This window comes from Talpa europaea, assembly GCF_964194135.1.
Source record: "Talpa europaea genome assembly, chromosome: 2".
Lineage (NCBI taxonomy): Eukaryota > Metazoa > Chordata > Mammalia > Eulipotyphla > Talpidae > Talpa > Talpa europaea.
Window position 1 is genome coordinate 1,256,114 of NC_140068.1, and position 16,558 is coordinate 1,272,671.

General features: G+C 58.0%; 1 protein-coding gene across 1 annotated transcript in view; it reads left to right on the plus strand.

Moving 5' to 3' along the window:
- Window positions 1-16,558, plus strand: part of PDE10A (phosphodiesterase 10A) — a gene marked incomplete at both ends in the record, with an annotated part of 254,726 nt that extends 238,168 nt beyond the window's left edge. The window contains 5 exons of the mRNA XM_084228789.1: window positions 3,589-3,761; window positions 10,561-10,672; window positions 12,051-12,131; window positions 14,691-14,779; window positions 16,432-16,558. Coding sequence (XP_084084915.1) covers window positions 3,589-3,761; window positions 10,561-10,672; window positions 12,051-12,131; window positions 14,691-14,779; window positions 16,432-16,558 — 582 coding nt within the window. The remainder of the gene's footprint in view (window positions 1-3,588; window positions 3,762-10,560; window positions 10,673-12,050; window positions 12,132-14,690; window positions 14,780-16,431) is intronic.

Below are 16,558 nucleotides of genomic sequence, written 5' to 3' on the forward strand. Positions count from 1 at the left end.
GCACAGCCTGCGCTGGCTGCACAGCCTCCAGTTTTCCTGCCCTGTCACTGCTCTCGCAGGCTTCACCCCATGGCCCCGACTGTGGTGGCCGGTGGTGGCCGGAGCTGACTGACGGCTGTGGCAGGTGGGACGGCTCTGCCGGGCAGTTCTCTGTGCCCAAGCCCTCCTGCCTCGGCTCCTGGCCCCTCCTGACTCCTCACTGTCCAGTGTCGGGGCCACCGCCCAGGCCCCTGTCCTGGTCGGTCCCCTTGCTCAGACCCGAGAAGGACTTGCTTGCCGTCCGGTCCCGAGTCAGTGCTGGGTCCCGGCGAGGCCCTCGGGGGCGCCTCAGGCGTTTCACTCCTGGCCAGCGTGAAGAGGCTCCGGACTGCGTCCCTCCGAGAGCACTGAGCAGTGGCCGCGCCCAGCCCTTGGCTCTCCAAGCAGTGCATGTGCGTGTGCGGGTATGTGTGTGTGTTATGTGGGTGTGGTGTGTGTGTGTGTGCATGTGTGCGTGGCTGTGTGGTGTGGGTGTGTGTGTGAGGGTAGGTGGAGGGACTCATTCACACCCAGGGGTTTAAGCAGAATGAAAAGTGTGTTTGCATGTGTGAGTGCACATAGACACACGTGTGCACACACATGTATATGAGCGTAGACACCTGTGCACACACACACGAGATGCTGCACTTGAGTTTCTGGTCTCCTCGGAGCCGGTGCCCGTGGTCATTTCCGTGTTACGACCCAGTGACTTGGTCTGAGGCTAACCCGCTTGCAGTCACAGCTGGTCAGCGTGAGGCCGGGACGAAGCGGCAGGGCCACTGGCCTCCAGAGGTTCCTGGGACGCGGCAGGCGACTAAACACAAAGTGACCCCCGCTGGGCCGCCGCCCTGAGTGCCTGTGCCGCGGGGCTGCTGGCCTTCTTCATCCAAATGCACGTCTCCTCCGTGGGGCCTGGGAGGCCCTGGGCTCAGCCGCTTCCGCAGGCCTCTGCTGCCCTATGGCCATCCGACTGTCACAGGATGTGCGGGTCACCTTGCGGGGGACGTTCCTGGACATCAAATGCTGGCCTGTTTGGGAACGCAGTGGGATCCTCTGCCTGAGGCCGTGTCAGCCTCGGACGTGGTGACGCGGTGGCCTGGCCGACGTCAGCTGCGGTGATCTCGGGTGGGGGCGGCGTGTGGCTCTGCAGAGTCTGAGTTGGCTGGTGGGACGCGGAGCCTTGAAGACAGTAGACACTGGCCACCAGCTGGTGCTGCCCCTCGCTCCCTGGCCGTTGGGGGATGAGCTGCCGCAGCACCTCCGAGGTCTCTGGGGAGGGGCCGGTGTGGCGGCCGCATCTTCCTTGCCCCTGACTCGTAACGCCCGAGGGAGGCAGGTCACGGCGCTGGTCCAGCCGTCCTGCTGGGCCTCCTCCCCAGCGAGTTACCCTGATATAGAAGGAAGATGAAGGAGATAACGCATCCACGCCGGCGGGGCTGTACCAGGAGCTGCCGCCGGGGCCTTGGTGTGTCTTGGCGAGGCTGTGAGGACACACCCTCAGCCCACAGCTGCACCGCTGCGCGACCGCCGTGGCCCGGTGGCACCTGAGAGCCAGCCCAGGAGCCTGCTTCACATCTGTTTTCAGAACATCAGCAGCAGCGGAGCGGGGTCACCTGCTGCCCGCTCCCCACTCGCCGGCGACGGGAGGGCGTAGGCAGCCCGTACCTGCCGCGGTGGCTCCCCCGGCAGCCTGCGGGGTGCAGGCGTGAGCACCAGGAGCCCAAGCGGGCTCCAGCCGGGACCAGGCTGAGGTGGGAACTCGGGTGTCTGAGCTGCTGTGGCCCAGCTACGATCAAAGCAAGGCGAACCTCTTGCCAGGGCAGGGGTCAGAGAGATTTTCTTCTGATAACTTTCCGCCGCAAAACTGGTACTGAGGCTGGACGGGCCTTGAATCCGGCCTTGTCCTCCCTGCCTCCACTGCCCTGGGCTGGGCAGCCCTGCTGTGCCTGGTCTCTCCCAGCCCCGAGTCCCGCCTTGTGTTGCACAAAAGTCTGTCTTGTCGCGTCCACCTCTCTGGCTGTCGTGTCCACCTCTGGCCGGCGCGTCCACCTCTCTGGCCTTGTCTTCGGGAAGCTGCTCCCCACGAGATGGCTCTGCTAAGAACCACTCCAGGGCCCGCTGGCCCTGAGCACTCAGCGCCCTCAGCCGCAGGACAGCCTCGCTGTTGTCTGAGCAAGCGCTGCGTTTCAGAGACGTCGAAGGCTTACATGTTATCGTTGACGGTGGAGTCACGTGTTTGAATGAGCTTTATATCTCTAGCGCTTCCTGCAAGCTCAGGCCTCCCCGCCTCTGCCCCAAGAATGACCAGTGAGAACCGCCCCTTCGCGGTGTCGTCGGGGTCGTCTCAGAGTCTGCAGAGGCGGGAGTGAGTGACGCGGCAGGCGGTTCTCTCGCTGTGTCGCAGCGGCGGGTCGGTGAGGCCCCTCTGTGCAGACTCTTCCCCACGCTGCTGACGGCCCGTGGTGCAGCGAGGCCCAGGGAGGACGTCAGAGTCACCCCAGAGGACTTGGCTGACGCTGGCACCACTGCGGGGAGCCCTCGGTGGCGTTGTCTGAGCCGCCCCAGCCGTTCTCCTCTGAGCAAACACAGCCGTTTCTCTCAGTCAGTAAGAACTTCAGAGCCTCAGGGGAAGAATTTTTTAAAAGTCTTTGAAAAGATGCAGGTATGGGAGCCGGTTCTGGGCCGTGGAAGGTGGACCCCGTGTTGGGTTGGCCTCACCCGCCTGCCCCACAGCCCGCAGCGGCGAGAGGGCGGCCCGGCTTCCTGCCTGAGACCTGTGGGCGAGTGCTTGCCTGCGGCGGTCTCACCTCGCCTGAGCGACCTTTGTTTGCGATCGTGGGGCTTTTTCTTCTAGGGTTCAGAAGAAAGTGGATCATGGCTTGTTCTACTGCTGACGCCACAGGCCCGCGGTGTGGGTGTGTCAAGCCCGTGAAAGTCCAGGATAATATAAAAGTTATCGGAATTTTAACTAGTTTAAGAGAAAACTTTTTTTATTTAAAGGTTTTACACGTTACAGTCCTTTAATTTCTCACTGGAAATATCTTGAAGCCGGGGAGTATTTGTTTATACCACTGGGTGTTTTTTCAAAGATTTATTTATTTTTGCATACAAGAGCCAGGGTACAGGCCAGAGGTGTGGGGGGTGAGAAATTCACCAGAGACAGAGCAGGAAACAGAACAGGCAGACTGACTGAGATCCACTGCCGAGGGGAGCAGCGGGCGAGACAGGAGAGGTCTGCTGTGCCCTGTGGGACCCTCACCAGCCGGCCGGGATTGAACCCGCATTGCAGAGGCTGCGGACAGCTCCATAGCGCTGAACCCCTGCGCCCCCGGGGAGACCCTCCACTGGGGGTCTGTAGCGATGATGTTACTGTGGCTGAAGCAGTTTAAGGGGTCACCCGTAGCTCAAGGAGAACTCAGGAGCCCGTTTCGTGAGTCCCCTGCAGCCACTCCTTGGTTTTGCCAAACCCGTCCCGGGCCCCAAAGCCAGGGACCGACTCCCTCGGGTGGTAACTGACGATGCCTGAGCAGGAGCTGCGCTGTCAGCCGCGGTGTCTGTGCTTTCTCCCAGCTGGAAGGACACAACATCTTCTCCACCCTGAGCTCCAGCGAGTACGAACAGGTGCTTGAGATCATCCGAAAAGCCATCATCGCCACGGACCTGGCGCTGTACTTCGGGAACAGGAAGCAGCTGGAGGAGATGTACCAGGCCGGGTCGCTGAACCTCAACAACCAGTCACACAGGTAAGACGCCCCCCCAAGCTTCGGCGCCCAGAAAGCGATTCCGGAATGATTTTATCTTTTCACAAAAGTGACTGTAATTGGACACGTGTTTCCCTTTGGAAGGAGAAACGTGAAAGACGTTAAGAGCTTTCATTTGTCTCATGGTCTGGCTGAGCTGCTGGCAGCGCCCCGTGGGGGTGATCAGGACACGAATCGGGGTTTACGCTGGTCCCGCGGGCCTGGGGCTTTGAGAGGCAGGTCGTCTCCCAGAGGCACTCCCTGAACTGATCCCAGCCCCGGGCTTGGTCGTGGGCCTCACAGACTAAAAAGGGGTTGAAATGGATTCCGATTCAGAATAAGTGCTGCTGACCAAGCCAAGACGATCCACGTGTAAGCCTGGAACCCCTTCATGGCCGCCTCAGGGGCCACGGCGTTGCGGTTCTGTGGGGTCAGGGCATTTCAGAAGCCGCGGAGTGTGGCGCTAGGAGGGGGACTCGATGACTTCCTGTGCTGCTGGCATCAGGCTCAGGCTGATGCCTCTGGGCTGTGGATGTGCGTCTGGCCGCGTGAACTCAGGTTGCTCTCAGGCGGCACATGCACGGAGGGCCTGGCCACCCTCTGTGAGTTGGACCCAGCCCTCGGCAAGGTCACCCCTCCCCTCGTCACCTGAGACCCCGGCAGTGGCAGTTCCAGCAGCTTTTGCTGCAGGGACTTGGCTTTTGCTGTTCTCAGGGGTGACCGAGCCCATCTGGCCAGTGCAGCCTTTGCTGCAGCCCTGGGGGTCTGTCCTGGGCCTGCCCGCTCTGTCCAGGACCTCCACAGCCCCCTCTGTACTCCAGCAAGTCCTAACCCCAATGTTTCCTTCGGAACAGTCTCTGTTTCCAGGTTCTTAGAAGTTGGCTCCATTACCCCCAAACACAAACACCAGAGAAGCCCGCCTCCCTGTGCTTGCTGCCCACGGGTGCTGGCCGTGCCTTTGATTAAACAGCAGCTGCTCCTGACTCAGTTTACCTTCTAACAGGGGCAGATTTCATGGTACTTGAAACTCATGCTGTCTGGGGGACCGACTGCACCTGGGGGGTCCGTACACACCCCGGTGGGTGTCGGGGGGCAAAGGTCCACCAGCCCCTGCAGCCCCAGGGAGGCCTGCGGCTTCCAGCCTTCACACCTCTGCCCAGCAGGCCTGTGTGCAGCTCTTGTCCCGACACCTGTGGGGCCTGTTCGCTTGCAGCGCTTCCAAGGCCGGACGCGCCCTGGGTGACTCTCCTTCGACTTGATGAAACCCAGGGTATGCGTACTTCGGGGGTGACTATAAATAGGAAGCGTGTAGTGAGTATGAGGATCCTTGCACATTTTTAGCAAAATGATCACAATAGTAATATTACCATACAAAAGAAAAGCGCACAATGTAATTGTGAACGTATTGGTGCTGATGCACGTGTGTGTGGCAGTGGTGTGTGCTGTTGGCTGCGTCCGGTTGCCTCCTTGACAGTAATTTTAAAGGCGATGCACGTTGTCAACAGCGCAGGGAGGACGCGGCAGAGAGTCACGCTCATTTCTTGGTCCCAGCGCGGCCCGTTCCGCACGCAGAGCCCCCCGCGCGCGCGCACACCTGCGCTGTCTTCTCTTCTTTCCCTTAAACGAAGGAGGGACGGTGCCAGACGCACGCCTCTCCGAGAGCGGCGCACCCCCACGCCGCGCGTGTCTGCGGGCGGCCTGGCCGTTGTAGAATCCCACGGGATAGAGGATGCTGCTGACGGGGCGGCGTCTGCTGGTCCTTCAAGCACGTAGCGCGTGGGGTTGTCCCGGGAGCGCTACCCCGTCTGAGGGAACCAGAAACCCACATCCTTCCTAGCAGGCGGACGGAAACCTCTCTCTCTGAATGTGCCGTGTCTCCCGGCGGCGGCGCGGAAGCCGTTGTCCCGATTGCTCAGCCGGGGCTGTTCTTTCCGCTGTGTGTGTCGTTTCGTAACTTTTGCTTCCTTTTTCGTGGAAGTGCTCACTTTTTTAGGAATCGGCTTGCATTCAGTATTTTTGTTAAGGACATTAATATTTTCTCTGTTCTATGTGATTTTCTTTCAATGATTTTCAAGTTTTACTCCGGCTTTCTTTTGAACACACGGAAATTTGATGTCCTCATAGCAAACCTCATTTCCTTTCTTGCTCACCAGACACCTGGTATGAACATTACACCTGTCATATACATAGTTCTTACAGTTTTCTATCAGCACTTTTATAGCTTTAATTTTTAGCTAGATATTTTTATGGACTTACATTTTATGAACGTAACTTTATTTCTTCTGGACGGATTGAATCAATGTCAGTTATTTTAAATGTGTCAAGTACATATAAGCATGAATAATTATTTGGCTCGCTCTTAATTCATTTAAACGCTGATTTTCTCACTTTTCACCCTGGTGTGATCACTGTAACTGTTGAGATTTATCAAACATGTCCAATAAGATCTTCTTCATCTCTCATTTACTTTCTAAAAATTTCATGGAGTAAATTTCACGTTGCTCAGTAAGTGTATTTTTTATAGTTTTATAAGACAAGTTTCAAGCTTGGGACCTCCCTGGTGGCGCAAAGGGTAAAGCACAGCACTGTGAAGCAACCACAGCCTCCGCAGCATGAGTTCCATCCCCGGCCGGCCAGGGAGCTACCCACACGGCGCAGCAGACTCTCCTGCCTCCCCGCTGCTCCCCTCAGCAGTGGATTTCATCAGCCTGCCTGTTCAGCTCCCCACTCTGTCTCTGGGGAATCCTCTCACCCCCCGTACCTCTGGCCTGCACCCCAGCTCTTGTAGGCATAAATAAATGAATCTTTAAAAAAAAAGAGACAAATTTCAAGCTCGCCGAAGAGTAGAAATGATGTGAAATGTACACTAGAAGCCGTGGCCCTCGCTGGGGATTGTCTGCGTTTCAGCACAAGTACCCAGACATCGGGCCCTCAGGCCCTCCCCTCATCGTGGGTATTCAGGGAGTGAAAGAGAGTTGTGTTATCAGGCTTGCTTTCAATGAGAAGTATTCACATGGCATTTCATTTTTTATTTTTTTAGATTTGTTTATTTATTTATATAAGAACTAGGGTCCAGGCCAGAGGTGCGGGGGGAGAAGGGGAAGAGGATTCTCCAGCCACAGAGTGGGGAGCAGAACAGGCGGATCCTCTGAAACCCACTGCTGAGGGGAGCAGCGGGGAGTCAGGAGAGGTCTGCCGCACCATGTGGGTAGCTCCCTGGCTGGCTGGGGGACCCAACTCGTGCTGCAGAGGCTGCAGACATCCTCATAGGTTGCGTCTTAACCCCTTGTGCCACAAGGAGGCCCCTGTTTTAATTTTTTTTAAAGGTTTATTTATGCATACAAGAACTGGGGTACAGGTCAGAGGTGGGGGGGGTGAGAAGACTCACCAGAAACAGAGTGGGGAGCAGAACAGGCAGACTGACTGAAATCCACTGCCGAGGGGAGCAGCGGGGAGACAGGAGAGGTCTGCTGCGCCCTGTGGGTAGCTCCCTGGCTGGGGATTGAACTCCTGGTGCAGAGGCTGCTGTCTGTAACCCTTGCGCCACCAGGGAGGCCCCACACTGGCATTTTGGTGTGCTCATGTGATGTTATTTCTTCACTTGAGAAAACTGGACGTGTTCTGGTAGGTATTCAAGAGCGTTGGGTTGACTCCACAGCTCTGAAGAGTACTTTGCAGTTCACACAGGCCTTGTAAAATATTTGGCAAAATGGCGTGGCCTGTTTTATAGGTTTTACACTCAGGAAAGTATTTTTCCCATTTTTAACTGGAAATACTGTTTCCAGAGTAAATGTTGTTGTGAATTGTTTTCTTTTTGTCAGTTTTGCTTCATTTGTTTAGAAGCTTTGACCCGAGGTGCTCACACGTCACATTTGTTAGCTCTTCGCCACTTTCACGCATCAGCATGCAAGGGGCCACTTCCTGCCTTCAAGTCCTCGGCCGGATTCCTGCGCTCGCTCCTGGGGCATCACGCTCCTTCCTCGTCGCCGGCCGCGTCCCCCCCAGGCGTGTCTAGCAGCCAGGACGAGGCTCCCTGGGGCTCATCGCTCATCACCGCGGGGTCTTCCCTGGCACGTCAGATGGCCGTGGCTTCTCCAGTCCTTCCTCGTGCCCTCTGTCCTCACTGCTTTTGAGATCATTGAGCCTCAATTCATTCTCCACCTCTTTCTATTTCCAAGAGCTGCTGTTGAGTTTACAATCTGCCTTTTACCAGTTCACCTTGAACTGCGGCTATTGCATCCCTGTACAGTGGGCGAGCCCTGACACACACACACACACACATGCATGTATACACATATAGAAAACATTGATGTTTGTATCTTTTTTGTTTTTCACGCTATTGTTATTAAATACTGCACTGTGCCTGTGTTGTGCACCTCAGATAGTTTGCTAACATTTTAAATTAAATGGCTAACGGACAAGTGATTTTTTTAAAGGAGAGAGGAATTATGTCCTATTTTCTCACCTACAAGTCATCCCCAATGCTTTTTTATTCGTCCGACCCCATCCAGATTTCCCTCTGGTGTCAGTGCACTTGGGCCGCGAGCGCGTCCTTTGACATTTCTTCAAGTGTGTCGACGACCTCGTCTAGAATGTCTCTCCTTTGGCTTCTCTTTTCCAAGGCACTTTGCCGGATGTGAGAATGCGAGACGGGTTTTCTCTCGTATGGTTTCAATGTCCAGCTCTCTTCTGGCTTCTCCCCCGTCCGCGAGCGATTGTTTTTCTCCACACAACTGTCTTTTCACGCTGGCTGCTGGTCGGCTTTTCTCCACGCCGTTAGCTTCCCAGCTCTGCGTCCGTGACGCGCTTTGCCTGTGGACACGGGGCGTGTGGGCTTCTTTATCGTCACCCTGCTCTGGGCCCCCTGAAATGCCCTGGTGCTGGGGCTGCGATTTGAGTAACATTTGGGAAAGTGTCGGCCATTATTTTTTGTCAAATTTTTTTCCTGCCACACCTGTTGCCTCCATTCTTCACGTCTATCCCTGCCCGACCGGCCGCGCAGCCCGGCCTCCAGCTTCTTCCTGCTCTGCTCCGCCTCTCCGGGCTCCCGGCTCTGGCCCCGGCTTGGGCAGCTGGGTGCGGCCTGCCTCTGGGCTTCACGGATCTTCTGACCGTCTCTCCAATCGGGGCTCAGTTCACCTGGTGGCTTATATTATTTTATAGAGTGTATTTCTCGGTTCTGAGATTTCTTTTTGGTTCTTTTTTTTTTTTAATAACTTAAATGTCTCTCCTGCAATTCCTTATATCATCATCATTATACCCAATCCATGTTTCCCTGGAAGTTCCTCATCCTGTCTCTGAGTCCTCTCTGAATCTACTTGTTGACTATTTTCTCTCTGGATCATGGAATACATTGTCTGTGTCTTCACGTGTCTGGTAGCTTTCTGTTGATATACTATATTGTGGGCTATATGCTCTCTTGCTTTTCTGGATTGTTCTCTTCCTCTTAAGATAGTTAACTTTCACCCTAGTGATCAGCTGAGTTTCTCGTGCGTTCCTCTAACCTCACGGGCCTTTGCCCAGAACCACAGACAAGACCCCTAGGTCGCACCCCCAATGGTGCGGCAGGGTACCTGCTGCAGGGCACCTCTTTACAGGAAACCCGCGGACTTTCGTCTGTTAACCGTGTATCCTGCTCCCTTTTGCATGGCACCACTTCTTAGTTCCAGGAGTGTTTTTTGTCCAGTCTTTTGAGTTTTCCGTATGCCCAGTTTATGTCATCTGTGAACAAAGACAATTTTAGCGCTTCTTTCCCAGTCAGTGTTCGCCCATTTCCTTTTCTTGTTTTTCTACATTAATAAGGACCCCAGCTCCGTGCCGAGGCGCGGCGGCAGGGCACCTGGCCTGGTCCTCATCTCAGTGGCACAACATCTGTCTGGGTGTCCCGACCCGCGGGATTCGTAGGCAGGAAAAGAGAAGGGCTGAGGATTGAAATGAGGGGCTGGAGACAACTTGACGCTGGCGGTTGCTTCTTTATTTTTCCTTTACCTTCTCGTACTTTTCCCCGTCTTTCTACCTTCCCTGACCTTCTCTCTGCTCCTCTCGCAGTAACCCCTCGGCCTTCTCGTGGTTCTCTTCTTATATCCTGGTAGCTCCTCCCCTCGGACCTCCCAGTCTCATTTGATTAGCAGGAAAAACCTGTGGTTTCTCAGCAGGCGAAACGGTAAAGCGAAACTTAATTGATGGCACGTGTTGCGCAACACGGCGCGCGCTCCAGACATTTGGGCCTCATCGAGTATGATGTTGGCTGTGGGGGTTTGTGGACATGTGTCAAGTTGAGTGTTTTTATCATGAATGATAAAACTCACGTGTTGAATTTTGAATGTTGGATTCTGTCAAGTGCTTTCTCTACATCTCCTGATAGGTGAATATCATTTTCCTCTAATAGGTTCACGTCCTGCACTCACCCCAGGTCTTTGCACCTCTGATTTGTTTATTGAAAATGGAAGAAGCGTTAGTTTGGATTTTTCAAGGTTTCTACCTACTCCCTATTTGCAAAACTGCTTGAAAACAAAAAATCAGCCCAGTGGCTGTAGAGGTGGCAGCTGAGGGGGTCACATCGCCTACCCCTTTGGGTTGGAGCTCGGCGGTCACCTGGGGTCTTGCCGCACCTGACAGGCTCCTACCGGGCCAGAGCCCTGTTGGGTTCACCCCGGCCCTGAGGGTTGGACTCAGTGCTGCCTCCCCGGCCCCCCAAAGTCCTGCCGCTTTATGCCTCACTCCTGAAAAGACCTGTCTTTGTGGTCCTGAGGCGCAGGAGCACCTGCATGCTGACCAGCTCTGCTTTGTCCTTGTGTTCTAGAGACCGGGTCATCGGCTTGATGATGACCGCCTGTGACCTCTGCTCTGTGACGAAGCTGTGGCCGGTCACCAAGCTGACGGCAAATGACATCTACGCGGAGTTCTGGGCTGAGGTACGTCCTCGGTTTTCTGTGAACACAGAGCATCTCAAGAAATGGGGATGTTTGAAGAAGAAATTAAATACCTGGGTGACTTCGTAACTGCGTCTCGTTGCTCGTGCTGCTGCTTGGGTAGAGAGCCGGGTCAGCCGCCGGCGAGAAGGTGCAGGGTTTGTGCGGGTGCAGAGAAAGGGGCGCACTCGGTCACACCAACGGAGCGTGGGGTGCATCTCCTGGTCTCGAAGGCAGGGGCTCAGGAGCTCACTTGCTGAACAGCAGCGCAGGGCTCCTGATGTGACAGACCATCTTCCCTTTGTTCGTCAGAGGAGCCAAGGTCATTACGTCTCATGTAGACAGTGGAGAGACGTATTGGGGGACCCACACTTCATGGGCTAGATGGGCCTGCAGGTGGTCACTCCGCAGCGTGGACATGCGGGACTGTGCAGAAAGGCGCCGAGTCCCTGGGGCACTGTCTGGTTCAGGGCGCTCCTGACACGGGAAATAAGCTCACAAATCACGTTCACGACTGTTTCTCTTTGGCCGAGTTACCTGTGATCAGAAACAGGCGTTTTGCTCCTCGGTGTTCTTCATGATTGTGCATCAGTACACAGGACAGGACTTTCCTATTCAGATGAACCCAGGAATACCCAGGCCCGTGCGTGATCACTTTCAGAAAAACAAAAACCAAGCAGCCCTCTGGGGCCCTCCTTGGATGTGACGAAGTAGGAGTAAACTTGGAGGGAAAGAGTGTGGGGCTGACGGCTCCACCGCGCTCACCGCTCTCCCTGAGGGCCTCGAGGAGGTGACCGCCCGCCTGTCACTGGGCCGGACGCGTCCCGACCGTGGGGCTTGTCCGTCTGAGTTCTTTAAGCGACTTTTCTTGTTCTTGAAGGGGAAATCCATTTAAGTCTCACTCTTAGAAAAGAACGTGTGTGGAGCGTAAGAGCCAGTAAATTGCTCAGTTTCGAGTTTAGAGCATCGGATGTCTGGTGGTGGCAGAGCCAAGCCATCTTCATGGCCAGAGGCCCCCAGCCGAGAGCCCCCGGCCTGCGTGTCCTGAGCCCTGTGTCCAGGGCTGCTCTGACAAGGACAAACCCCTGAGCTTTGATGGACAGGCCCCTGCCTGCCCGGGCAGCAGGGTGAGTCACTAGACCAAGGGCGAGGAGTGTCGTCCTGTCTCTCCCACTAGTTACTCTACTTTCTTGTTTAACTTCCACAGACGTCTGCAGGGTGACCCCGAAAGTGGAGGCTGGGTTTCCGGAGCAGGTGGGGGAGGGAGTCACTGATGGAGACGGTGCCCATTTTGACGATGGCGAGGCAGGTTGAGGTCGCTCGTGCCTGCATCTCTGCCTGCTCGCAAGCACAGCGAGCGTGACTGTCCCTTCCGTCCTAGGGCGACGAGATGAAGAAGCTGGGGATCCAGCCTATTCCCATGATGGACCGAGACAAGCGGGATGAAGTCCCCCAAGGCCAGGTAGGGTCAGGTCGGGGCTCACGTCCTGTGAGGCGGGCGTGGAGTCCCGGTTCTGCGAGGTCGGTGTTGGCCGCGCAGCCTGAAGCCCAGAGACCCTGGCCTCCGGGCGTCCTGCCAGGTGTCTTGTTTCCAGTGTGGGAAAGTGGACGCTGAGGAGTTTGCATGTTCACCTGGCTCGAGGGCCGCTGTCACTGTTGGTTCTGTTCTGACCTCTGAACCGTGAGCTTGCGGCTGGGCTGCAGGTGCAAGGGCCAGCCCAAGGCGGCTTGACCCCGCTACGTTACAATGGAGTCGGGGGCAGTAGACTGTCCCCCGGACTCAGAATAGCCGGAGACCCTGGAGCCTCCCCTTGCTGCCCGGGTCGTCGCGGTGAACTGGCCCCTGTGCTGCTTAGAATGGAGCAGAGAGGAGGAGCCGAGTAGCTAATGTTCTCAACAAGCAGAAGCAGCTCCACCGTTGCGCATGCACGACCCCTGACGAGGCCCACTCTTGCTCACGAATCACGCCGGCAGCGTTTTAGTCTGTCTCGAGTCTGGGCGCGCCACCCCTCGGCACTAGTCACTCTCTCTCCGGGTCTTACTCCGTCATTCATGTCACGTGTTGACGCTCTGCGCCCTCGTGTGCCCTGTGAGCCGGGTGGCGCGTGTTCGTGTAGCGTAGTCCTCAAGTTACGGTCATTCAAGTGACCGGTGCTTCCGATGTCCCGCTGGGGCAGCTGCGACGGGTGTTGGTGGGGCAGGAGTTGGTTTAGAAAACGTCTCAGATATTTCACGAGCTGCTGCGCTTTGATACGTTTTCGAAGGCTCTTAGTTTATTTAAGGCCTGTTTACTGCCCGCTGGGAGGTGGCGTCCGGCCCTGAGGGCCAGCGCGGCCTTTCTGCAGTGGCTGCCGCCCGGCCCGTCTCTGCTGGACGAGCCCCACCAGGCCCCCAGTGTCCGCGCATCTCCCTGCTTTAGGGCATTTCTTATGGGGTTTCCCGTCTGCGTGACACCGTCACACCATCCCCGTGTCACCCCAGTCACACTGTCCCCGTCTGGTGCCTGCTTTCCCACCACGTCACGCAAGTCCGTCCCCCCCGAGCTTGTATCGCCGCGTTGCCTGCATTCGCCCTCTGCTTTTGTTCCATCACTTTACGTTTGACTTGCTAGTTCCTTTGGAGTTTTTCTGAGAGCCTGGGTTACCACCGGGATGGCGTGGTGCAGCAGTCCTACCCGCGGAGCAGCCCGGCGGCCTGCGTGCCCGCAGCGGGCTCTTCCCACTTTCATTTAATCAAGAGAACTGGTTCTACTTTTGTTTTTACCAAAATTCCAGATCCATTTACATAAAGATCTGGATATTTTAGTAAAATATTTCTGCAATCAGCTAATATTTTACCACCTTTAGTGCTTGTAAATGATGAAAGTATCCCTTGTCCTCATAATACAACGTCCTGCATCCCAGTCCCCACACCTGCAGCCTCCCGCGTGGTGTCTGTGCTGTGTGGCGTGGCTGCGGCGCAGCTCAGGGGACAGCCTGGAAGCAGAGAAGGCGGGGGTCCCTGCGGAGCCGGTCCTCAGTCTCATTGAGGTTTAGGTTTTGAAGAATTTGGGGAGCCTCGCTGGCATCACTACCCGAGGGCCAGCTTTCTCTTGACCTTGTCCACTGCTCGGACAGCTATACCTGGCGAGGCGATGCATCCCCGGCCTCCTCCGGCAGGTGTTTTGCTCTGCTTCAGGCAGGATCTGAGCCAGCCTTCTTTGTCTGCACAGCGACCCAGAATTCCGAGCAAAATGCTCTTTAATCTTTGTTCTCAGAATCACAGCTTAAAACTGTGAAATCTGGGGCCTCCCTGTGGCACAAGGGGTTAAGTCTCAGGACTATGAAGCTGTCCGCAGCCTCTGCAGCACGAGTTCAAACCCCGGACAGGGAGCTGCCCACAGGGCGCAGCAGACCTCTCCTGTTTCCCTGCTGCTCCCCTCAGCAGTGGATTTCAGGGGATCCGCCTGTTCTGCTCCCCACTCTGTCTCTGGTGAGTCCTCTCACCTTCTGCACCTCTGGCCTGCACCCCAGCTCCTGTATGTATAAATTAAATAAATCTTAAAAAAAAAATCCAACTGTGGCATCTGACAGAGCCAAAGCACGTTGCCCGCGGGAGCATCGAGGAGGGTTTGCTCTGGGCCAAAGCAGCGGGATGTGGGCAGGCGCCCTCGGGAGGCTGACCCCCACCTGGCCAGGGCACCACGTGGACCAGCCGCGAGCCTCGCGAGTGAAGTGCGGACGAGGCGGCCGGGGGAGGACAGAGGCCTGCACTCCCGAGCCGAGTGGCCCAGGGAGCAGAGCGGGGCTGGGTGCCCGCGGACAGGCTGGGGTGCCGTGCCGGGGTCTCCCGGGAGCTGCCCTGCGCCTCTCGTCTCTGTCTCACCCCAAGGCTGTGTCTTGCAGCCCCAGTGCTCCGCGGTGAGCGTCACAGAGCAAACCTGGCGCGCCCAGGGGTGGGGGGACTCGCGGAGCAGAGCCGCGCTGGCGGGGTCCCGCGCACCAGGCCCACTAACGTGCCTTTTGTCCTGTCCTGGCCGCAGCTGGGCTTCTACAACGCCGTGGCCATCCCCTGCTACACCACGCTCACGCAGATCTTCCCTCCGACGGAGCCCCTGCTGAAGGCCTGCAGGTACGTCCTGCGCAGCCAGACCCCGAGGCCCTGGGGGTCCCCCCGCCGGCCAGACCCGCGAGACCCTGGGGTCCCCCCAAGCGGCCTCTGTCCCGGGCGCGGCCGGGTGTCCAGTAGGCTGGGGCGCGCTCACGCCGCAGCCACCCGCCCACCTGGAGGAGCAGGAGGACGGCCGGTTGGTGTCTTCCCGGCGCGGAGGCCCCTGCAGAGGCGGGCAGCCCCCCACCCCCACCCCCCCCCCCCCCCCCCCCCCCCCCCCCGGCTCCGTGGAGAGGGGCCCTGCCCGGGTCCTCATTCCCTTTCCCCCAAGAGGCTCGAGCCCCCGGGGCCTGTTCTGGAGCGTGGATTCCACCTCAAGCCCTGGTTGCCCCCAGGCCGAGCCTGGCTAAGAGCCCCGCTTTGGAAGGGCGAGCCAGGGGGCGGGGGCGGGGGCGGGGGCGGGGGCAGGCCGGTGAGGCTCTGCGGGACTTGCTGTCCGGCGGGGCTCCTGACCCCAGGGCGAGCTGCGGTGCGGCGGCCACTGTGGGGCCTGGGCCGGGTGGCTTGATGGACAATGGGTGGATGTTTCGCTTTCAGGCATTTTATTCCAGTAAATCGACTTGTCCCCGTTCTGGGGCAGGTGAAGGGGCGTTTCCTGTCATCATCAAAACGGGGTTCTTTTCTATCACCGAAGAAGGTTGAGCCAGGAGGGGCATCGGCCGCTCCAGGGGGCCCGGCGGGCACTTGTCTGACCCCGGGTCTGACCCGCCCCGGCCGCGGCGAGACCGTTTAGAACAAAGCCAGGTCTCCGGGGCCGCACCCCCCTGCTGCTGCGGCTCCTCTGGGGACTCCTCTGTCGGGGAAGGACGCAGGCCCGCCGCTGTGACGGGCGAAAGCCAGACCCTGTTTGAAGGGACGCTCGTCCCCCCCAGAGATGCGGGGACACCCCACTAGCTGTGGCGCCGTCACGGGCCTTGGCCAGCGGTCGGGGTCCCCTGTGCTTGCTCCACAGGGCTGGGCTGTGGACGGGTGGTCGGCCGGGCTCAGTTTCCCTAGGATCGGGCTGGACGCCTGGTCGCCCAGCAGGGGAGGTGGGAGTAGCCATTGAAGCCCTTTTCTGCCCAAAAGTCTCTGTGTCTGTGGAGCCGTGTGAGGTGGCGGAGCACGGGCCTGTGGGTGCTCGGAGGGCAGCGCGGGCGCAGTGGCCACGGCGGGGCCCTTAGTTCTGAGGCTTCCTGCGGCCCTGGGCGGGGTGGGACACCCTCTCGTAAAGGCCCTTTCGATCTTACTAACAACACAAGAGGAATCATCCTCCGGTGTCCAGGGGGCGGCGGGGCTGCGGCCATTGTTGGAGTGTCTGGAGAGCGCCAGGGAGGGCGCCGGTGGCCCAGCTGCTGCCCGCGGGGGCTTCGGTCTCTGCTCTTGTCAGCGGCGCCCCGGGGCGCCCGTGCCTGGCGTGGGTTTTGTCTGCCGGTGTCAAGTGTCCAGTCGGACTCTGACCTGGTCCGTGAGGGAGCCAGGGCAGGAGGCCGGTGTCTCCCTGGCCGGTGTCTCCCGGGCTCCCCTGCCGGCCGGGAGTCCAGGGCGTCCTGGGGGCGGCCCTGGGGCACAGGGAGCGGCCCACAGCCCAGGTGAGTCCTTCAGGCCCCTCCCTCCTCTGCCCCTCGCCCTAGGAACAACCTGAGCCAGTGGGAGAAGGTCATCCGCGGGGAGGAGAGCGCGCTGTGGATCTCGGCCGCGCCGGCCACCCCCTCCTCCTCCTCCTCCTCCGAGAAGCTGCCGGTGAAGATCGAGGACTGA